Raw genomic sequence first — 24,955 nt, 5'->3', positions numbered from 1 at the left:
CTGAACTGTTTTTAAAAATTCATTGCAGCAGCATATATTGTATATTACATATCGCATATAAATATATTGTGTCCTTAGTATTAGGTTAACCACATAAACCTCATTCAATTAGTTTCTATTTGTATAACGCTTTTAACAATGGATAATGTCACGAGGAATCTTTACAGAAGTTCAGATATAAAAATTTATTTTAAATTGATCTCTAATGAACAAGCCAGAGGTGACAGTGGCAAGGAAAAGCTTTCTGATGTGACAAGAGGAAGAAACCTTGAGAGGAACCAGATTCAGAAGGGAGCCCATCCTCATCTAGATGACACTGGATAGTGCGATTGTAAATAATTTCCCTTCTATAACTGTATACTACAGAGAGGGGTGGGGGAAGAGAGAACACAGATTATTAGGTGTGCTTTTATCCTGTAATGGTTTAATGTACATTGTGCACAGAGTGTAAGCAGGGACTCCGGCAAGATGAGCTATGGCAGCATAATGAAAAAGGAGAGCCGGAAGGTAACACAGACATGAGGGCGCCCTGGGACATAAAGCGGCCAGCCTCTCCACTGTCGACAAACCTGAGTAAACGTCCCAGTTTCCCAAAACACTTGATGAAACAAATAGGTTTTCAGCCTAGACTTAAAAACTGAGTCTGTCTTAATTATAAAAGATCAAAAATTCACTTAGGTACTGTGGCACAAGATTATTCAATGCTTTATAAGTCAATAATAGTATTTTATAATCAATGCAAAATTTTACTGGGAGTCAATGCATTGTGGATAAGATGGGGATTGTGTGGTCATACGTTCTGGTTCAAGAAAGAACTGCTGCATTCTGGACTAACAGGAGCGTGTTTATGCACCTACTGAAACATCCAGACAGCAAGGCATTACAATAATCCAATCTAGAGATAACAAAAGCATGAGCTAGTTTTCCCTGCATCATATAGTGACATTATAATTCTTATCTTAGTAATATTTCTGAGATGAAAGAAGGATATCCTAGTAATATTATCTACATGAGCTTCAAATGAGAGACTGAAGTCAATAATCACACCAAGGTCTTTTACTGCTGTGCACGATGCAACTGAACGACCATGCAGAGTTACTGTGTAATGAGAAAGCTTGCTTTTAGCTGTCTGTGGTCCTAGCAGAAGTACTTCTGTCTTGTCAGAGTTAAGTAGGAGGAAATTACTCAGCATTCACTGTCTAATGTCCTTTACACATTCCTCAACTTTACTAAACTGCTGTCTCTCATCTGGCTGTGCTGAAACATAACTGTGTGTCTTCAGCATAAGAGTGGAAGCTAATACCATGTTTATGAATACTTAGAATACTTAAATTATATATGCTCCCAGAGGTAGCATATATAGAGAAAAGAGCAGTGGGCCTAGAAAAGAGCCTTGTGGAACACCAGACTTTAGAACTCACCATTTACATCTACAAACTGATAACATCAGTTAAATAAGACCTGAGCCAGGGGAGGGCCACTCCCTTAACTGCAACAACATTTTCTAGTCTATTTAGAAGAATATTATGATCTAGGGTGTCAAAAGCTCCACTAAGGTCAAGCAACACAAGCAAGGAGACACAACCCTGATTGGAGGCCAGTAGGTCATTTACCACTTTAACCAGCGCTGTCTCAGTACTGTGAATCCTGAATCCTGACTGATACATTTCATGAGTGCTATTCCTATGCAAGTATGAGCATAAATGCTGTGCTACAACCTTTTCTAGGATCTTGGAGATAAATGGGAACTTTGATATTGGCCTATAGTTAGACGGCTGACAAGGGTTGAGGTCGGGATTTTAAATTAGGGTTTTGATAACGGCTAGTTTTTATATAACTGCATGGATTTATGTCCATAGCCAGTGCTAAGGGAAATAATTTTTCTTTGAGTTTTTGATGTAATGGTCTATTTACAATTCACAGATACACTTGGTTTTATAAGGTTCTATCTGCCAGCCAATCATGTTCTAATCTACAGTCATGGGGCACTTTATTAGGAACACTATACTAGGTAGGACCTCCTAGGCTCTCAAAACAGTCTCAATTCTTCGTGGCATGGATTCCACAAGATGTTGGAAACATTCGTTTGAGATTCTGGGCCATGTTGACATGATTGAATCACATAATTCCTGCAGATTTTTAGGTGCACTTTCATGCTGCGAATCTCCTGTTTTAGCACATCCCGAAGGTGTTCTAATGGATTCAGATCCAGTGACTGGGAAGGCCACTGAAGAACACTGAACTCATTGTCATGTTCATGAATCCAGTTTGAGACGTCTTTTGCTTTGTGAGATGGTGCATTATCATGCTGGAAGTAGCCATTAGAAGATGGATAAATTGTGGCCATGAAGGGATGTACATGGTCAGCACCAATCTCAGATAGACGGTGGTATTCAAGTGATGATTGATTGATATTAACCAAAGTGTGCCAAGAAGACTTTCCCCACACCATTACCCCACCTACACCAGCCTGGACTGTTGACACAAGGCAGGTTGGGTCCATGGATTCATGCTGTTGGTGCCAAATTCTGACCCTACCATCTGTGTGCCTCAGCAGAAATCAAGCTTCATCAGACCAGGCTACGTTTTTCCAGTCTTCAACTGTCCAGTTTTGGTGAGCCTGTGCCCACTGCGGCCTCAGCTTCCTGTTCTTGGCTTACAGAAGTGGAACCCAATGTGGTCTTCTACTCCTGTAGGCCATCCTCCTCAAGGTTTGATGTACTGTGCATTCTGAGATGCCTTTCTGCTCACCACAATTGTACAGAGTGGTTATCTTCGTTACTGTAGCCTTTCTGTAAGCTCGAACCAGTCTGGCCATTCTCATTTGACCTCTCTCATCATTAGGATGTTTCTATCTTCAGAACTGTGACTCACTGGATTTTTTTTTAATTTTTATTGTGAAGCAATGTTGTGTACATCGTGTAGTTTTTTTTTTTTCTCATTTGATTAGAAATGGTGATATTGTGATTAAACTGTAGGTGCCTCTGTGTTGCAGTGTCGTACAGTTGGACTCATCTCACACGCCAGAGCCTCGGCATGTGTTATCACGTCACTCTCTCCCCATCACAGACATACACTGTGGGCTGATGGGACCTCAGGCAAGAGTGGCCACTGCGTCTTTAGACCAGACTGTTAAGGTAAGCATATTTATACACCGAATAATAACCATTTGACCATGATTATAAATCACAATTATTATAATAAATAAAATAAGTTATCACAAATAACAAAAGTGGTTAAATAGCGTATAGAAGGATATTGTGGGCATAGTGGCAAAATCTCAACAGTTTAAAAGTTTGCATCTCCCTTTCTGCATGTGAGATATATATATTTATTTATTTATTTTTGTTCAAAGTTTTAGATGTTCCCTTCTGATGTTCCCTTCCCTAAATCTATATACACTGACCAACTACTTTATTAGGAACATCCGTATACCTGCTCATTCACTAGATCAGAAAAACCTCACCTGCTCTTTCTCCGCTTTTCAACTGTCCTGTTTTGGTGAGCCTCTGCCCATTGTAGGCTCAGATTCCTGTTCTTGGCAGGAGTGCAACCCGATGTACAGTACTGTGCAAAAGTCTTAGGCACATGCAAAGAAATCCTGTAGAGCAAAGATGCCTTCAAAAAACATTTTTTATGTTTCTACGTAAAAAAAATCCTATAAAGAGCAATAAACATTAATAAATGAAACGAAGTCAATATTTGGTGTGACAATCCTTCACTTAAAAAAAAAATAAAAAATAGTAGTCTCAGGTACAGTGTGTGCAGTTTTATAAGGAAATGAGCCGTAAGTTTTACTGAGCATCTTGCAGAAGCAGCCACAGTTCTTCTGGAGACTTTGACTGTCACATTTGCTTCGTATTTTTGCAGCAAAATCCAGCAGCTTTCATTGTTTTTTTTTTTTTTGTTTGAAAAGTGTCTCTTATGTAATATTCTGCTTTCTTTACTGACATACAAACATCGTTCTGTAACGTTTAATTTTGTGCTGGAAACTTTTGGTTTTGTTTGGAAATCTAAAAAGTTTTTGTACTGAATCAATAATGTAGAAGTCATAAAATAAAAATCTATAACAAAGTTTGTACTAAAAAAATAGAGTGCCTAAGACTTTTGCACAGTACTGCAGCTGTCTGGTATTCCAGCCCTTTCTCCTCAAGGTTTGGTGTGTCGTGTGTTCTGAGATGCTTTTCTGCTCACAATGGTTATAAAGAATGGAGTTACTGTAGCCTCCCTGTTAGTTCAAGCCAGTCTGGCCATTCTCCTCTGAACCTCTCTCATCAGCAACCCTTTTCTGCCAGCAGAACTGTCACATACTGAATGTTTTTTGGTTTTGGCACCGTTCTAGAGACTCCATCCTATTGTGTATGAAAGTCCCAGGAGATCAGCAGTTTCTGAAATACTCAAACCCGCCTGTCTGATGCCAACTTCCATGCCATGACCAAGATAATTTTTTCCCCCATTCTGAAGCTCTAGACCTGTATCTGCATGATTTTACACTTTACGCTGCTGCCATATAATTGGTTGATTGGATAATTGTATGAATGAGCAGGTGAACAGGTGTTCCTATTAAAGTGGATTGTATGTTGTACAATGAGTGTGAGTTTGGAAAAAGTATTATGAAATGTATTTTCTTAATGTGTGCTCATCTGCCCCATATGAGTAAGCTTTTGTCGGTGGGTATTCAGGAAACGGAAACATTTTATTGGGAAACATTTTCCCTAATGATGCCATGGTTATTATACTGTACTCACAGTAGTAATAATAGTTAATATCCTTTAGTGACTGTACCCCAAAATTAAATCTTGGGTCATTGGAATGTTTAATTTTCAAGTAGTAACTTGAACGCACACAGAAATAATGTAGCTTCCACTGTCGTGATCCCTTCTTTAAGCCGAACACTGCATCTCGTTTATAGATGGCTCTGTGTTCATCATACCTTCTGTAAGTTCTTCAGCAGGAGTCGTTAACAATTTGGCATGTGTAGTGATGACTGATTTGTGTAGTCATGTGTCCCCCTCTGTATTCAGCTCGTAGTATCATTGTAGTGTCAACTGCTCAAGGGGCCTAAATATTTATAAACATGTTTAAAGACGTGCACACCCACTACCTTTAATCCTATTAATCCACAGTTAAATATGGTAATGATTTTGAACTTGCAGTATAGTAATTACAGGTTTAAAAGAGACTAAATTACAGAATTACTTTTCTGACGTGTGTGTGCCATAAGAAGCATCAGTGTAATTGTGCTCTAGTGGGTCTTTGCCATTTTATTTTGTTTGCACACAGTGGTTGGTGACTTTAACGAGAGCTCGCCAGGCATTTACAAGCCTCTCTGCTTTTTAAGCAGTTCAGTAGGTTAATTTTCAACAAGAGCATAAGCATCCTCTTCCTCCAGCTTTTTTTTTTTTTTTTTTTTTTTTGTTAAGCTCTGTAAAATCATCCTTGTCATGTAATGAATGTGACCTGGCAGTTGATGCTCTTGAGTAAATGAAATTGGATCACCAGTAATCCATTCAGTTGCATTTACCATGCAGCTGTTCTCCATTTTTCTTCAGTTCTTTATTGTGAAACCTGTAAATGTTAAAGTCAAGGTGTCTGTACTTCTGCTTCTGTATGTCACAATTTCTATGCTCATAAATTGCAGTGCAGTCTGTAACTACACCCGTACATACCTCTGAATTACAGCTAAACATATGCCATTAAATGTATTCATTGTTTCATTCTAAATCCAATGACTTGGAGTACAGAGTCATAACAATAAAAATATGTCACTGTCCAGCTATTTATGGTCTGCGCTGAAGCTGTTTCTCCTGGGTGGTTGAGTTTTTGTTTGTCACTTAGAATAAGATCAATACTATATAGATTAAATGTCCAAGTGGGAGGGCCAGAGACTGCTGTGATTGACTGAGGGTGGTGGCGTGCTGTCACGTTTGGTCTGAAGGCTTTGCTAAGCCTCTTATCCTCCTGCGAAACAAGACATGGGGAAAAACAGTATCTGTCACACTTGGATCAGTTTTGATGTTCGGCTTTTAAGGGAATTATACATTGTGTGGTGTAGCCTTTTCCATAAGCTACACTTGTGTTCAGATGTGTCAGATTGCCTGTAACTGTTGACTCATGACTATAGGTGGAGGCGTTTTGAGTCTGAAACCCCCTGAAATATTTTATCACTGTTCCAAATGCTTATTCACAGGTGGTAAACATAACACACATAACACAACACAGATTATTATGTAGGTGTCAAATAACATTATTTTGTGCAGTAAATGCATTATATCGAAGTTCATAAAAGGTCAATGAAGTCAGTACTGCGAATGCAAACTACCACATAGCTTAGTTTGTTTAATCACGTTTTATGGGCTGCTGCTATGGCGAGAAGCAAAATTAACCCAACAGGATCATGTGTTTTTTCTGTTTCTCTTTGAAAGCTACTATACAGATTGTGACACTCTTGACTATAGCGATATCGAGGAGACAGCCGATGAAATACTTAAGGTTAAAGTAGAGAAAGATAGACCTGGATTTATAAGATTAAATGTAAATTTCCCCCAATTAGCATCTCATTTTAATGATTTTCAGTAGAAGTGTCGTAATGATATTTTTATATAACTGTTAGTTCCAGTCCACTAATTTGATTGGTCGAGCAGTGTTCCAAGAGTGTTTATATTTCTATAAACCACACTGCAACGTTTCACTGTGTGTATCATGCCACTCGTCTGTGTTCACCACATAAAATTCCACTTCCTAGGTCGAAACCGTTACTACAGTAGGGTTAGTGATGACATCAGCGGACATGGCAAACGATACATTTCAGGAATATAACTTTTGAGAAAATATGAAAGCTCGACATTTGAAGATGAAAGGGAAGAAAAGAATAAAATTTACCGGAAGCACCATTAACAGGAATGTACAAATCAATGTGTGCCAGCTAGCCAGCTAGCCGACGGGCTATAAAGTGGGGCTTCTTCGGGATCTATTTCTGCTAGTGGAGTAAAAATAAACAGAGCATTTGGCCATATTGTGTCCGAAATGTCACTTACTCCATATTAATTTTGTGTTTATAGAACTGTTGTATAAAAGCAATATCGCAATCACAATCAGGCTGTTATGCTGAGTAATGGCACAGCTGTGATTACCTATAGCCCTCACCCTGCAGCCTCATGCCTAATGCTGAATCGCAGCTGTAACAATATTCAGTATCACTGCACTCACGCTCGTGCGTTATTAACATGGCAAGATTGAAAGGCAGTAGGGGGCTTAAATTATTAAATAGCAAATGTGTGCAATCAGTTCTCCTGCTGCTGACTCGCATCCACCCAAATGCACGAACGCATCAGATTATCAATACAGTTTAATTGTACAGATCAGGTGGTGATTTAAAAAAAAAAAAAAATTCAGCACCTGTTTAATTAATTCCTGGCTTTGTTCTGTAGGTGATTTTTATAGCAAGTGATCATCAGTAGTGGTAGGAATCACTAGACACTTTTTAAAAATTTTTATTTCTGTTTGCAGTGCCACAAATTGATAATAAATTTTATTTTTAAATTCATGTTGATTTTTTGATACCTATTTTAGCCTGTGTGTGTGTTTTTTTTTTTTTTTTTTCCTTCCTAGTATATCCACTTCAGGCTTTTAGAACATATCACTGAAGATCCCATGTTCTGCTGTTTCCTCTAACACAAGCCTCTTAAAGAGCTCTTTGGCTGAATGACTCTATCACTTGATGTGCAAAAGGTTATATGAATACATACAGTGCCTTGCGTAAATATTCACCCCCTTTTGATAAAAGACTGGAACTGAAACGAATTGGGATTTTTACCATTTGATTTACACAGTAGGTGCAAAATATTTTCTGGAGTGGCAGAAAGGTTAATTCCACAAAAAAGCAGATGTTTATTTGGTTGCACAAGTATTTACCCCTCTGGATCAGTACTTGGTACAGCCACTTTTGGCTGAAATTACAACTCAATTCAAGTCTTCTGCAATGAATACATGGGCACTGTAAGTAATCTGTGGCATTTATATATTTATTTTTAAATTATGTATCAAATTTCTGATTAAATATAAAAATTGAATGAAGCTTTTTTTTTTTTTTTTTTTTTTTTTTTTTTTTTTATAAAGTGAGTTTACTTCCTAAAGGAATTATCCCAGTTACTCTATTCTTTGCAGAATCTCATGGTTTTCTATTGGAAATTTGGTTATCTAATTAGGTTCCACAATGCTATTATGTTATGCCCTATGTAGTGAGCATATAGAGTGAATAGAAAGCCATTTAGGATTCAGCCTCACTGTGTAAATCATTTCTTCATGAAGATAGCAGAAATCAGGGGAAATATCAGTGACAGGAAAGTGTTACTGTGCATAATTGTAGAAAAAAATTACAGTATTAAAGTTTACGCTAAGTATGATTTTGCCTTGTATAAGTTATACACACACACACGTCTATGTAAAAGTCAGATAATAACATTTTGTGTCGAATGATTTGAGAGGGAAATGTGATGGTGTGATGTCAAAGAATAGATTGATTAAAGAATTTCTGTTAAATTTTTGGTATATCCCCTAAATGTTCTGTATGTCTTCATTTATATGTACAGCAGAAATAGTATTATTACTAATTGACAGGCTGGAAATAGATTCCTATAAATTATAAACTGATGCAGCTGGTGCTGTTCTGCCACTTGTGCATTCTGGACATGTGTGACCTCGTGGTGTGACACAGATTGTTTGGACTTCGTGACAACATTGCTGTGAGAGGATTAGGCGAAGTAATCAAGCCTGTTAACCATGACTGATTTTGAGAGCGTACAGGAATGAGTTTTCTAACCTCGAAAGTCTCATAGTCTTCGTGTTATCTGGGCAAGTACGTGTTGTACAGAGACACATAGGTGTTTTTTTGAGGTAGCGATTGTTCTCAGTCGTCACCAAGAGCCCTCTGGATTTTTCACCTGGATCATTGGTGATGTTCACAGAGAGCCCAGATGAGCAGAAATGACAGGAAAGGTGTAATCAGGTTTGTTAAAGGCCAGAGGAATGCAGTCTTTGGGGATTGAGGACCACAGAATACATCCTTTTGCTCGTCGCAAAGTACAGCTGGATAAATGAGATGGCTTGTATATGGCAGAAACATCACCGCACTACAGAACCATACGGCACAAGCTGTTACACCTACACTTTCACAGAGTAGTGAGGAGAACACGGAGCATATTAAAAAAGTTTCGAACGTTTCTTTCTAAAAGTGCATGTGTGAAAGACGCATTACACTGCAGTGAAAATAATTGAGTTTAAGAGTAGTTTGTCATCACATCTAAAATCCCCTTCCTCCTACTTTATATCCCTATGTCCTTAAAACGACATTTAGATTTTGGCCTGATAAATTGGCAGCATTTTTGATTTGATAAAACAGAATCAAACTGCTCTTAAGTGTAATAACGGCTTAAATTATACCCCTATAGGCACCATTTCATTGTGTGAAATAAAGATAATAGATTAATAAGTTAAAGCTTCAGTGTACTTGCCTATTTCCATGGAGATTGCCTAGGCTAAAAAGTGGCAACTAATATTAACTCAAAAGTGTGACAAGACGATAATACACATGAATAAATGGAAAATAAACGAATATTCGAATCCCTGCGATGGACAAAAAGGCAGAAAGTCTTTGGCGAACATTTGAGCTGTGGTGCTCTTTCATCACGTGCAAAAGTCAATATGGGGTAGAGTTTTATTTCTCTGGTTGTTGGATGAGTTAAGTTTAGGAAAAAAAAATGCTGGTTACAATTATATCATCTGCTGCTCCTGAGCTTGTCTTCTAGGCAGCTGTGAGTGAATGAATGAATGAATGAATGAATGAATGAATGAAATGCTAATAGCCTGGAATCTGCTTGTCCCAGGCACCTAGCGATTTCTCCACCCTAGGAAAAGTGTAGACCTGCTCATCTGTACATCACTACAGCCTACATTATCCCAAGAACAAATTATGAAATTTATATCCATATAGATCAGAACTGCCTTCTTTTTTGAGAGACACTGAAAACCTGTAACCCAGTCAGTAACTGCGTTATTTCTTCAGTCAAAATATATATTTTTTCATAAAAAAAAATTAGATAAATGACATTTATAGATAAATGACACATGTATTTGTCAGTTTTATTTATACAGCATACAGAGCAGTTTATTTCTTCAAATGTGCGTGACTGTAACAAACCACGATCAATCATATCTACAGTAACACGACAAGCCCAAATAATAAATGTCTCCCAGAATGTCCCATGAGAGCTTTTTTGAAAATCTGCCAGATGTTCTGATTGTATAAATACAAAACTAACTTTATTCGTATTTGAGATTTAGGAGTATGCGTTCACAGTAATGCACTGCGGATTTCTAAAAGAGTAAGTCTGTAATTTCTACTAATTGGGAGAGAACCCATGATCTATACATAATTATTGCAATCATGTACGTTATGAAGAAGCTACATTTTTCTAGATCTAGTCACAGATGATTCTGCTGCTTTGACTTTAGCTTGGTCTTCCTTCTCAGATGATTATGCTGGTTTGGTTTAGCTCGGTCTTCCTTGTGTTCTTGCGCACGCAGCAGGGCTTCAGACGGCCCCATACTCTCGTGTTTCTCTCTGATTTGGAGAGGTGAGATGGAATTCAGAGTGTGCGTACGTTGTCAAAGCGGCTTTGTCTTCACGCTGAGATGCCTGATTGCTCATGATTGGTGAGCGACTAGAGGCACCTGCCCCATTCATTGCTATTCCTTTTTTTCGCTGGTTATAAATCTTACATGGACCATCTCTGCAATTTTTTTAACCACGATGATGATTTTAGTTGCTTTACACTTTACGCTTTTACAGTTTTAGACTTTGCTCTTCTTGCATTATAATATTCACTTGTTCTTGAGATTTTGAAAGAATGCTTATGTATGAGAATAAATGACTCCACTCAATACTAGTACTTGATTTGTGTAAATCCTCCATTTTTTTTTTTTTTTAACCTGCCAAGGAGTGACAAAGAGGAAAAAAAAGGTGGTTCAGTTATGCTTTGGGAACATTATGCCAGCATGGTGCAGTTCTACGGGTCTCTTTAGACAGAAGAATCCCTGCAAATGAATACAAATTAATTCTGACTGACCACCTCTATCCTATAGTGAAACTTTTCTATCCTGATGGGATATCTCTCAGCCCAGATGTCCAAAATGGAAGATTCTGGACTGACGTGTTAGACGCCAGTGCTCTCTCCCACCGTCATGAAAACACCAATTGTGTGAATATCCTTTAGGTGTTCATCCCATCAAGAGAGATCCAGACACTTGTAAAATCGATGCCAAGTCACATTGAAGCTTTTCTGGTGGCTTATAGTGGCCGAACACTTCACTAATAGACTTATGTTGCTTTATTTTTTGTTTTTTACTTTGTCACCCATTCTGTCTGTCAGACAGAAATTGTGTAGAAGGAAGGACATAAATATGAGGCATTGGTGGCTAAGTTAAATGTAGATTGTCCACCATTAATATAACATTAATCTAAACCTGTGATGTGAAGTACAGCTGTAACTACTGGATCAGTCCATGTCAATTCATATAGGGTTGTTGCTGCATTTCTCATTTTGTTCATTATTATTATTATTATTACTACTATTATTGTTATTATTTTTTTTTGTTGTTTGAAATTTGGCTGAATTCTAACATCACATTTTTTTCAGTCCCCTGAAAACTATAATATATTCTAATTAAACACGTCTTATCTGGGAAGCCATGTTTAGGATTTAATATCTCCATAAACATTATTTCCACCCACGTGAAATTTGGCAGACATAAAGACAAACTTGTTTTCTATCTGTATAAATGCTCAGAATATAGCACAGAAGGCCATTTTTCATCCCCTAACGGGATCCTGAAAATGGCAAAAAAATAATAATAAATTTCCTAACGTGAGTGATACTAGTGGGTTATAGACCCCACTTTTAAAGACAGACGCTGTCATAGTTTTTTTTTGAATTACTGTATTTTACTGACTTTTTGTCGAAATCTAAGGTCTGAACAACCAATAGAATTCAAGATATTAACAAAATTACTGAATAAATTTAGGCATTTGTGCTAGCAAAGCTGTGTGAAAAGTGTTTAAAGTATTGCCATGTTGTCAAGCAACAAATACAAACAGAACGAACAAAATCTGAGACATGCCGAAACAACCCTAGCTGAATTGACATGGAATGAACCAACTGTTTGCGCTGTGATGTGCTTACATAATGTTTATGTATTTATTACATAATGTATTACACATTATTACGCATTTATTACATTATATTACATATGGTGAGTCACTATAAATATTATAAGCACCAGTAATTTATTTCAATAGCATATTTTTGTGCCAAGCCTCAATGTTCTCCAAAGAAAGCCTTCCTCTGTTTGTCCCAACCACTCAGATTGTCGTTGCCAGATATTTACATCAATCAGCTCAATCATTTTTGGGTTTAATTTCTCCTGGCTGCTGCACATTTGTTATCAGCCGGCTGTCTGGTATTCGGTGTCGTCAGCTGTGGTGGATGTGTGTTTGTCGCTGTAGATGAACGATTCTGTCTGATGTAGTTTGTTACATCCGAGCCAGAGGTCACATGAGTCAAACCACTGGAGGACCTAATGAATGGGGAATAAATAGGTTTCCTGCATTACCTTTACTGTCGAACAGAACCTGACTAGAGGCAGCAGACCTATTCCCATCCATCACGTTGAGTCCTGTTCCTTTTATGAATGTGCCGATATTATATTTTAATATTATGGTAATTGTCTAACCTTCTTTTTGATTTATGATCGTATGATATTTCCATTTTTTTTAATAATTTTCATTTTTTGTGCTGTTCCTCAGTGTTCATGAAACACTGCGTGTTCAACAAGTGATTTTTTTTACTTTGAAAATCATGCCTATATTTTTTAAAATAAATTATTGTGCCTTTTTCTACCAATCCGGTGAGTCAAGTTCTCTTACCCTGGTAAATCATCTCCACTTAGAAGAATAATATGCAGTTTGAGATGTAGCCTGTGTATTCTTTGTGCTGTAGGTTTATTGGCCAGGACAGGCCAATGACAGTAAGTTATTTAAAAGAATCCTTGGTGTGAGGCACTGGCTTGTCTTGTATTTAAATTTCAGTCGTGGGCCAATCACAATGAGTTATTCAAATGAATCTCTTGCTTGATATAGATATAGAAGTCTGTGGTTTTAAGCAGCATGTGAATATAGGGAGAGTTTATCGCCTATGCTGAAATGAAGGTAAAAATTCACTTGGTACAGTCAACTTCCACAATATAAACCGTTTAATAGTACTGATATCCAGATATATGTCTATTAAGTAATGCTGCCGGAGGACATCTGTAGAAATTATGATCAATTTGCAAGGGATAAGATAAATGATCTCTGTATAAATCACTGAGATTGGAGTGTCTTTATGATGTACGCATGGTTATCTCACGGAAAATTCCATGTGCTTACACTTCATTTTAATGCATACTGATTTTTTTTTTATATATTTATTATAACCACTATACCACAGAGGAGTTGAATCAGTTGAAGGAGTTGCGCATTAGTTTTGTATAGCAGCACGGCTCGGACAGAGGTTCTGGCTGTAACATGAACAATAGGTTCAATATTAGTAGGAACAATATTAATGCGCTCGTTCTAATACGTTATTGTTGCTATAGTAACAGCTCATATACAGGGACTTGCACGGTGGACGCTCCACATAATCTAAGACTAATAATAAGCGGATTTTAAAATGCGTTGATGTTTAACAAGGTAATTCTTATAATCATTGATGTGGTGACATTTTTTGTTAGAAGACATTTATTTAACGTTTATCGCAGGCGTCTCGGTTGTAAGTGCTTTGTAACAGTCAGTGTGTTTAGCAGAGTTTCCCAGCACAGGGAAATCTTCAGGATAGAGGAGCTTATGCTTTCCGGTTTCTCAGTAAAACGACAGGCTGCATTTTTTTGCGAGAGAAAGACAGAGAGAAGAGGGGAAGGAGAGGCTGGTGAGGGAATGACTGTTTATTGTGGCTATAACATAAGTGAGAACAGGAACTAACTTGTGTCTCAGATGTTCCACGACGTTAAGTCTAACTATAAACCTTTAAAATGTGCAAAGTGTCGCTCGTTAATAAATTAAGTGTTGTAATCACTGGCAAACGATTACAATGTTTAATTTATTATAATTTATTATTTAATTTATTACTTGTCTCTCGGATGTTCCGCAACATCAATTCTAACTATAAACCATTAAAATGCACCATGTGCCATTCATTAATAAATTAAACATCGCAATCGTTTGCAAATCACTGTGGTATAAAGCAAATAACACACTCCAGACTGTGCTGTTATATGAAAATAATGCATGCTTGCAGGTTGTGCTGAATCACATGTCAGCTTGGGTGAGATAAAAGTACAGTACTGTGCAAAAGTGTTAGGCACCCTATTTTTTTTTTAGTACAGACTTTGTTATAGATTTTTATTTTCTGACTTCTACATTATTGATTCAGTACAAAAACTGTTTAGATTTCCAAACATTAGTTTTCCAGCACAAAATTAAATGTTACAGAACAATGTTTGTATGTCAGTAAAGAAAGCAGCATATTACATAAGAGACACTTTTCAAACAAAAAAAAAATATATATATATATATATATATATAAATATATATAATGAAGGCTGCTTGGTTTTGCTGCAAAAATAAGAAGCAAGTGTGACAGTCAAAGTCTCCAGAAGAACTGTGGCTGCTTCTGCAAGATGCTCAGAAACACTTACAGCTCATTTCCTTATAAAACTGCACACATTGTACCTGAGACTACTATTTTTTTTTTCTTTTTTTTAATGTGAATCACACCAAATCACACCAAATATTGACTGTTTCATTTATTACTGTTTACTGCTCTTTATAGTATTTTTTAAATGTAGAAACATTTAGTTTCATTATTTTTGAAGGCATCTTTGCTCTATAGCATTTCTTTGCATGTGCCTAAGACTTTTGCACAGTACTGTATATTCCATGAGACTATTTCTCTGGTCAAAAATTACATAACAGTCTGTTTTTAAAAAAAAAAAAAAAAACTCAGATGGTGGATTCGGATGGAAATAATTACATTAGCCCACCGCCCCCAATGTAAAATGAGTCTCATCTAAATAGGGATAAAGATGAGGTTTAATGTTAAAGAACATTACGTACTTACATGGACAAATGAAATTGAAATATAATTTAAGTTATATCTTCCAAAACATTCTCAACAGTTCCCAGTGGAGAGACCAGCCAGCATGTATCATAAATTCAAGACAGTGTAAAATATGGAAAATACACCATGGCTACAGATCCAGAAATGAAATCTGATAAATATATACAGTCTTGTCATGTCTTCCGATATTATTTTAATTAATCAACAATTATTGTGTTGGAGATTTCATCTTGTATTAGTCAGAGCAAACACCTTGTGAAAAAATACAGAGAAAAAAAGCTTTATTTAAATAGGACAGTAAAGTGCTGAGAGATTTTGGCTCACTAGACCATTATCAGTGCAGCAGCATTAGAAATGACCTAAATGTTTTCACTATTGAATCCTGTTGAATCCTGATTCCTCTAAGCTTTCTACATAAAGATAGTGTGTGTCTTTCAGAGGGCAAAAGACACACAGGTTCTTTTTCCACTCGACTTCAGCACTTTTTGTTTTACGACAGGGTCGTCACACTGATCTCGTCCAATTATTAGTCCAATCCCGGCTTTATTTTATGGTCGGTTTGTCTCCTTTATGATGGCCCATCCATCACTCTGAATTGTGGAGGGTAAGCCAAAGAGGGAACGCTAGAACACTCTACTATCTTATAGTTAGTGTCCGAAGAACACGTTCAGAATGGTGCAGCTCTATTGACAAGGATCCAGACTTCTACCATGTCAGTAAGAGCTGTGGTCTGATTAAAAATCAGACAGGAAGGGGCATCTAGTAATTCCAGCATGGCCATTTCTGCATATTAATCTTTACCCGGTAAAGGTGATATATATGTGTGTGTATGTTGGATTTCTTTTAACTTTGTGAGCTGTCTGTTGGATTTGAAAAGGTAGTCGGTAAGTTGGATTATAGGAGGATGAATGGCCTTAACCTACCTCTCTATGAGATAAGCCCCATTTCTACTGTGGACTTTTAAAACCTCCTCCTCAGCACTTCTTCTAAGCCTATATTATATTGGCTCAGGGCACAATGACCGACCATCAAAGTTCTTGGCAAAAGTATTATCGTCTCTAAATAATTAGATCTGTCGAGTCATTAATTTAGGGAACAGGTTGGAACAGAAATGTGCGATGCAGAGCAGACTGATATTTATTGTCTTCAGCGTCAGATGGCTCATTGCTCTTAGTCTTCCAAGGTGATAGAAGCAGGGTCTTTCCTTTCATCTCTTCTCTGTGGGAGGGTTTATTTTCTCCATATTTAGCTTGTTTGTTTAATTCATCATCCCACATTTTCCAACTGAAATACAAAGAAAGCCTAGGGTGGGGTGATAATTTTATAAGTATACCCCAGAATCACTGGCACTGTTCTAGAGAATGGAAATTGTACACCATAATTCAAACTTGGGAGTGAATACAAAGGAAAGCACCTGACATTGAACCATTAATGCTTTAGGGGCTGTTTCGCAGCTGGTGGTCTAAAGGCTCTTGTGAAGAGTATAAATTCTGCTAAGTTCCAGGATATTTTACCTCTGCCAGGAGTTAAGGCCAGATGGATCAACAAACCAACATCCAAATCAGCACAGAAATGGTTGCGGGAAAACAAAATCCAAATTCTACAGTCCTGTGGTGTGATTTGAAGAGGACAATTCACATGAGAAAACCTAAAACTTATCAGAGCTAGAAATGTTCTGCAAGGAGACGGAGAGCTCTAGAAAGGTCTCTAACCTTTTTAGACTTTACAGGAAGAGACTCCAGGGCAGGCTTCACCAAAGAAGAATTGTGAAAAACTTCTGTTTAAATGATTTACTATATGTAATTTGTTATATATTTGTGAATAAATAATTTAAGAAATTAGGTTTATCAAGAAAAGATAAATGCTATTCTGTACCTGAATACAGCAACATGTCTTTCCTTATGTGTTCTTACAGCTGTGGGAAATTTCCTCTGGAGAGATGCTTTTGTCAGTCCTCTTTGACGTCAGTATCATGTCGGTGACCCTTGACCCCTGTGAGTACTTCCTGTTCTGTGGAGGCAGTGATGGAAATATCTTTCAGGTGTCCCTCTGTAATACGGTAAGTGTAATTGTAATTATAATTTGACCCCACTTTAAATAGCTTTTTAAGCATCCCGGGTTCTACATGTTCATCTGTTTTCATGTGAATTTAATATAAAGTTTTTATTAGATATGCAGGGTGTAAAAGGGTTAAATATATCAGCAATCGTGGGCTGTATTCGGAGTCAAAAGTCACATCAATATTTGCACAGGTGTCATGAGGCAGAGGCAGATGCAAGTGCAAAGTGTGTTTGTTTACACTGAGCAGGTAGCAAACAATGCAAAATCACGGATTGTTAAAAAACTAGCAAGGGTCAGGTGATGAACTGTCAGAATTAGCAAGAGAAACCAGGGTCTCAGAAGCCAATGGACAACAGCAGAGTTCGAATTCCAGAATATCAATATCAGTAAACAAAGCTTGGCACATCAGGAGCAAAGAACAGTGAACAATACTACACACTGAGGATATGTTTGGTGGGTGCTTATAGAGTAGTGATTGAGTCCCAGTATGTGCAATGAGAAATTGGGTGACAATGAGTGTGTGCTCGGAGTCCAAGGCGGACAGGCAGCGGAGCCGACTGGGACCTAGAGTCCTTCGCCATATCTATGACAGCGGGGAAAGTTCCTTGTATTCAGAGTCACCTTACACAGGTATTTAAGTTGATATTCTGTGTGGCTTATTCAGATTATTAAAATCCCCTGTGTGTAGGTCATACCTCAGAGGCTGCTAGTTTTTTTTTTTTTTTTTTAGAGGTTTCTGAGATGATGTCGTTCACATCTTCATCTAGACCACCACCTTCAAACACAAACACTTGCCTTTGAGTCTGAAAACATTTTAACATTTGGGGATAGGAAATGTGAACCAAGATAGCAAATGTAATATGATGGAACATAAAAGCCTCTGAGAATTTAAAAATAACCAAATAAAAAAGGCTAATATGATGATTTAAATGAGAAGATGGAAAGCATTCAAATAAAAAATCTAATAGGAGTCTAGTATATTGCCAATATATTGCTTGCAGGAATAGTGCTAGTTGTAATTATTACATTATTCGCTGTAAATTTGGTTTACTTTAACAGTATGGCTTCCACCCTCATTATTCAGCTTATGAAGTAGCTTATGAAGTAGCTTATGAAGTAGCAGTAGTTGCAGCACATCCTATTATATTGCATTATAAACTGAAAGTACAGCTGCAGAAAGAGTGTTGCTTAGGCTGGGCTGAAAAACGTCTACTGAGTCTACTGCTGAGCGTTTCAGCAAAATATGTCCTGCTCTATACACTTAACTGGCATGTGCACGGGATGTAAACTATTTTATCATGCTTTTAATTTGCTTTTTTGATTGGTCAAATTAACAAAATCACTGGCATTATTTTACTCATTTAATTTACTTTGGTTTAAAGAAAACATGCCCAAGGTTTAAGGGATAAGCTGAGCACGTGCTCATGTGCTACTCTTACAGCTAACTTTAAGTAAGTGTAGATCATAATTTTATTTAATTTTATGCATATAAAATTTGGTCCTTGAGATAGTAATTATATATATAATATTGGCCTTAATATTTCCCTTGTGTTTTGACTACATTTACAATGTCGGAAACGTTGTATTCTGCTCCGTCCATTTCCCGTGCAACTGTCCGAGTAGCGTGCAAGTCTGTAGTCACGTCTGAAGTCTGAATGCTGATGTGTGAAATTAACTCCTCACTACATGTGCGTTACTCAACTTTGAATTCAGTCCATTGTGTGAACAGAATTAGAGTTCCTGTAATCATTAGTTGTACATTAGAGTTCCTGTACTCGTTAGTTGTACATTAGAGTTCCTGTACTCGTTAGTTGTACATTAGAGTTCCTGTACTCATTAGTTGTACATTAGAGTTCCTGTACTCATTAGTTGTACATTAGAGTTCCTGTACTCATTAGTTGTACATTAGAGTTCTACATTCACAATGGCAAGAACTCTTCAGAATAAACACTGAATGAAATGTTGGTGCAAAATTCTTTGAGATTGAGATCCTGTAGCTCTAGTAATTGAAAACTCCAATGAAGTGACTTTGCACTTGAATCACACGGCAAGATCAACTTTTACATGACACGGTCATATTTTCCACGTTTTGTTTGTTTTGCCAATACACGACAGACCGTGCTGTTATAGGAAAATAACACACAGTCGGGTGCTGTGATGCAGCCTTGACCCCCAGCAGAGGGCTGTTACCTCTCTGTGTAAGTGTATTATTAGTATATATAACAGCACGGTCCGATGTGTGTGTTTCCGCAGTGATTGTACATTAAGATTTGTTGTGGAATGTCCGCAAGACAAGTTAGTTCCTGTTATCACTTACGTTATAGCAACGATAAGCAGCTTGTCACTTTGCAGAGAAACTGGAAAGCATAAACTCCTCTGTTTTGAAGGAGTTAAATGCACTTTAAAATACTTTACAACTCACCGTTGCTGTTAAAAAGCTCGGACACACGAGACTCCTTTCATAAAAGTTACATGAACATCTCTTAACAAAAACGTCACCATATCAAAGATTTTTTTCTTTGTTAAACAGCATGTTTTTTTTTTTGTTTTTTTTTTTTTAAATGTTTTTTTTTTATTAGTCTTAGCTTATGTGGCATGTCGGCTATACAAATCCCTGTGAATGAGCGGTTACTATAGAGACAATAAGATATTAGAACAAGGGCATTAATATAAACCTGTCATTCATGTTACAGCCAGAGCTACTGTCCGAGCCGTGCCATTACACAAAATTAACACACACTTTCTGACCAATCAGGTAAGAAGTCAACTGAACTGGCATTATCCGGTCTACAGAGTAAGGTCATTTCTTCACAAATCCACATTTGTCCTCTGACTCTGTATGAACCTCCAAGTCCTATAAACAGTTGCTGTTTTCATTCAAGAGGAATATTAATTTAATAGGTGGTAGGTGTAAGCTCAGCAGACAGGTCCTTCATGTCTTCCTTCAACAGCGCTGATTCACTGTGACAGGTTCATCTCTTTGAAAGAGTGCTTCAGCTTGGTTTTTTTTTTTTCCTCCCTGGTTTTCTATTTTCTGTTGTGTGAAGGTTAGGGCATGAGCAGAAAAGCATACATTGTAATAAGGAGGAAGGATGTTCTTCCTTCCTTTCTTTCTTTCTTTCTTTCTTTTCAAGAGCCTTGGCCTTGAAGATTCAGATCATATGTGCTGTCACCTCAGTCGGCCTTTCCACAGGAAGACCTCATTAAAGGGAATTTTCAGTTAAATCAGTAAAAAAGTCCAGATTAATACTCAGTTTTATGATCTTAGAAGCTTACTTTTATAGAGATTCTTTTTCATGTCTGGTTGGATGAGATCTGTGCTGGAAATTAGGACTTCAGGACAAGATCACAATTTAGTGTTATAACACATGGTTTATGTTATAAACCATAACATAACATTTAAAGATTTACAAAGGCTGTTTCCTGATTAACGCGAGTCTCTGTGCCATTGTGTACACCCGGTATTAACACGTGTCTCGTGTGATCGGATCAGAGGAAACAGGTAGCCGTTCACATCTGGCTTTTTCACGCGTCTCTGATGACTTGTGAACAAAAGCAACACATCACTAACATCAGAACTCAAAAGAAGAAGTGTATATATTATATATCATATAATATCATATATATCATATATTATCATAGTATATATCAGTTGGAAGGCATTTGCTGATTAAGCCATTTTGGATGTGCCATCGATAGCAGAGTGCACAGCAGTTTATGCAGCTAAACACATTTCATGTGCTTTTCTTCATCAATCACGTCAAGAGAAAATCAACTCTTAACCAAAGTGATAGAAGTAACTAAGTGAATTAAATGTGAATTGCAGGCACAATTACTGCGTAGTGGGAGCGCAGACACCACTGTGAGTGTTCAGGCATTCCCCTCACACACACACACAAACACACACAGCTTTTACACATGCAGCTCTAAGGAACCTGACCACTGTGCACAAGGCTCCATTGCAGGGAGTGTTTTATTTGTCTTGTATGATTCTCTCCCATTATTGCTGAGAGGCATCTCATTAATCTGGAGAGAAGGCATCACATTTTGTATAGTCCTTTTTAAAGCTGGTCCAAACATAGTGATCAGTGTCTAACAGACTGAAATTTGAAACTCAGTATTTGGTGATTTATTTGTTGTGTGCTTTCCGGCAATCTATTGCGCTTGACAACTTTAATATTGCAAGTGTAATAATATTTCCTATAAAAATAACATCCTTGTCTTTGCCTTGTCTTTTTATCAATCTTACAGTCTCGATCAGTCCAGTTTCAGTGAGCCTTGACCACTAGTATTCCCACATATTGGTTATTATGTAGAGATAGTAGCTTTCAATTAAATTTAATCAGGTTTCTCAGCAAAACATGATTTCATTGCTTATACTAAATTTAATTTAAACAAGTTTGCAATTACGAGATTGAATTATGTATAATGAGCATGATCAATTCATGTAGTATTAATATAAACCAATTACATTCTGAAATCTCGTGAGGATGTTTTCACTGACCGTTTAAACCATGCGATGAGCCCATGTGTGGTAGAGTAGCGCAGGGGTAATATGGCTGTAGCAGAACACCAGCAACCTGGGTTCAGCCCTCAGTTCGGGAAACTTCGATTTTATTCATGGCTTTGAAGATACGTGATCAGATCATGTTGGATGTATGAAAACAATCGGTGTTAATGTGACTCAGTTCAGTCGTGAGGAACCCATGCACATAATTAAATTAAGTAAACTCAGTGAGCTTTTTTTTTCAGTGTAGGAATGTAGCTTGGATACACCAAGTCCTATCATTTAATTTGTGAATAGAAGAGCCGAGCTAAAAGGTCTCATTACATTAAAAATGGCTGGATATTTTTGCCTCCTCTCCGTACAAAACTTGGGCTGATTAAATTTTTTTAACGAAAGCAATAAACAAGGTAAGTGAAGGACTTCAGTACTTGAGACAGATGTTTTCCAAAATAACTGATGCCAAGATGAAGGAATTTTTGGTCCAGAGATCAATCAGGTCATCGATGACAGGCAGTCTGAGGAACTTCTAATGGGACAGAGAGAATTGCATGGAAGGCATTCAAGAATGTTTCTGGAAATTTTCTTGGGAACTACAGAGCACCAAACTACATCCAGCTGGTTGACAAAACGCTTTAAGCATACAGAACCATGGGGTTCAACACATCACTAAAGATTCATTTTCTGCACTCAGATTTAGACTTCTTCTATTCTAATCTTGGTCAATGATGAACTTGGTGAAAGATCTTAAGTCATTGTGATGATGGAAAAACAGTAGCAGTGAAACTGGAATCCCAAAATGTTTTCAGATTATTGTTATACACTTCAATGAGACATACCAGATGCTATGTACAAGTGAAAATCAGCTTCAGAACATTTTTAGGTCAGTGGAGCTGTTTCAGTGTGTTAGCACCATCAAATAATTAAACACATTCATTCAACGAAAGTCAAATTTACGTTTCTTTATATTCCTACATGATACAAACAATCTGAAATCATATTTGTGTTGAGTTTAAAGAGTTCTGTCCTGATCAGTAAAAAATTCTGTGATAGCAACACTTTTGTTAAAATAAATAAGATAAAAAAATAAAAATGGTTGTCCAGTGTTACTTATAAGAGCTGTTGGTGGCATATCAAATAGTACTTACTAATGACTTCCAGGCCTGGTGAGTCAGAGTGTGCATGGCACGTTAACCCCTGAAAGAAGGCTGGTGTTGAAATAATCTTCATTGAGAGTTAGCAGAAACATGAGTTGTGCTTGTCATACTTGCATACATTCATTAATACCGAGTGATTGAATGTAAGAGTTTGTTTTCTGTAGAGGGCTAGGGAGCAGCACATGCACAGTTTAATCCTGCCAAGAACCATTTCTTTTGTAGTTAAAGGTTTGGACAGCCTTGGTGTGTTTAAGCACTCAATTTGTGCATGCATGTTAAACATATGAAGTACGTTTAACATACTCGTGTGATGTATATAATGTATCTTCTTATTAAAAATGTAATGCTTTGATTCATTACTACTAATTGTGTGAATTTTAAATCCTAGCCAGGCCAGAGTGCCTACTGAAAACGTTCATATATGAATAGGAAATAAATGACTTCGGGCTGTCTATAGCATAATCCATGCCTTTGAACTCCACTTGTCATGTTTAATTGAGAATCCTTGAGCAAGCCATTAAAAAAGTGGTGTAATGATTTGAGTCAGCAGCAGTGCAGTTTAGTAATCTGGACCACCCACGTATCTGCAGCGACTTTTTCCCCTAATTGAGGCAGTTAAGTCAATTGATCAAACCATTTAGAAGATGGTCCGGGCCAAAAAACACACTTTAAGCTAATGGATGTTGAAGCGAGGATCACGCTAGCTTTGTACCTGGGTTGTGAGCTAATTTGCTTAGAGCTTGTTCTCAAAGCATGCAGCATTTGTCTTCCTTTTATAATAAATGTTTCTCTTTTCCCTTTTCCCTTTTCTCTCTTTCTTCCTTTCTTTTCATATTGACAGGCTTTGAGTCGGGATAAGACCTTCCAGTCGGATGGCGAAGGCAATCAGGTGTTCAAAGGCCACAGGTAAACTGATAATCACTTTCAGCACTCATACAGTCCAGGCTGGAGGGAGTAGGGAAATCTGACTTTTAAATAATGACTAGATTGCCCTTTCACTGCTTTGATGTTCTTCTGAAAGCAACTTACCAAACTTTTTATTTGGATATTTACCCAGATTTTCCCCAGTTTTGTCATAGCCAATTCCCACCTGCTCCTTTATTGCTTGACAGCTGCCAACCTGTGAGAGTGATGCCTAAGGCTGAGAACACTCATATGCATTGCTGATGTGTTGTAGGCGTGTTTGTCGGTGAATTTATTTATTTATTTATTTATATTATTTTTTTTAAACTCTTGAAACTGGCAGTCATGTGGCCATGTTCAGACACGGATGGTCTATCTCAGATTATCTCCAGTTGGCTGAAGCATGGTTATTTCATAAAATGTTCAATCAAATTTTAACTCTGGTAAACATTTAAATGTCAGCCAAAAGTTATTTTCACACATTGCTCTTATTGAAAGCAATAAGGGGGGCCTTCCCCTGGATACCCAGAGAGCTGATCCTCCGCCAGTTGGATAGCCTTGTTCAGAGATGCCGGGGATGGCACTGGACCCAGGCCATCATTCTTTCTGGAAGAGGTGTGATGAACTGCTCTACTACCAGCAGATCGATGACTTCTCTGGTGAGGTTACAACCCACTGTGTCACAGGCAGTCAGCATGCTCTCGAAGAACTCCACATAGGCTTCCAGATCACTCTTGGAGACATCTTTGCAAGTGTGAACTTTTTGTGATATGTGATACTTCACGCAGGTGAAGTGACTGCAGCTGGATTATTGGCGGTTAGTAGCAAGCTCCAGAGAATCTACCTGCGAAGGGGGAGGACTCCACGGTGGCGTACCAGTCTTCAAATACTTGGTTTCGGCACCTCTGCGATACCCCTGGTTCGTCAGGAGGGGATTGAGGATGCAGGAGGAAGGAAATGGAGAGAGCAGAGACTTTCTTTTTATTAATGGGTGCTTTCAACGCTATCTTTTTTGGTGCTCTGAAGTGCACACGCACAAAACAAAATCAAATCAAAAATCAAACTCAGCAATCCACTGTTCGGCTCAATTTCAGTTTAGCTGAAGACACGGCAGATGC

The 24,955-nt window shown here is 37.6% G+C and overlaps 1 protein-coding gene across 1 annotated transcript in view; it reads left to right on the top strand.

Moving 5' to 3' along the window:
* Positions 1–24,955, top strand: part of wdr18 (WD repeat domain 18) — a 69,521-nt gene that overhangs the window by 20,527 nt on the left and 24,039 nt on the right. The window contains exons 4-6 of the mRNA XM_026922371.3: positions 2,996–3,137; positions 17,128–17,271; positions 23,776–23,840. Coding sequence (XP_026778172.1) covers positions 2,996–3,137; positions 17,128–17,271; positions 23,776–23,840 — 351 coding nt within the window. The remainder of the gene's footprint in view (positions 1–2,995; positions 3,138–17,127; positions 17,272–23,775; positions 23,841–24,955) is intronic.

The sequence above is a fragment of the Pangasianodon hypophthalmus genome, chromosome 11, assembly GCF_027358585.1.
Source record: "Pangasianodon hypophthalmus isolate fPanHyp1 chromosome 11, fPanHyp1.pri, whole genome shotgun sequence".
In the NCBI taxonomy this organism is placed as follows: Eukaryota; Metazoa; Chordata; class Actinopteri; order Siluriformes; family Pangasiidae; genus Pangasianodon; species Pangasianodon hypophthalmus.
This window is presented reverse-complemented; position numbering and strand designations above follow the sequence as displayed.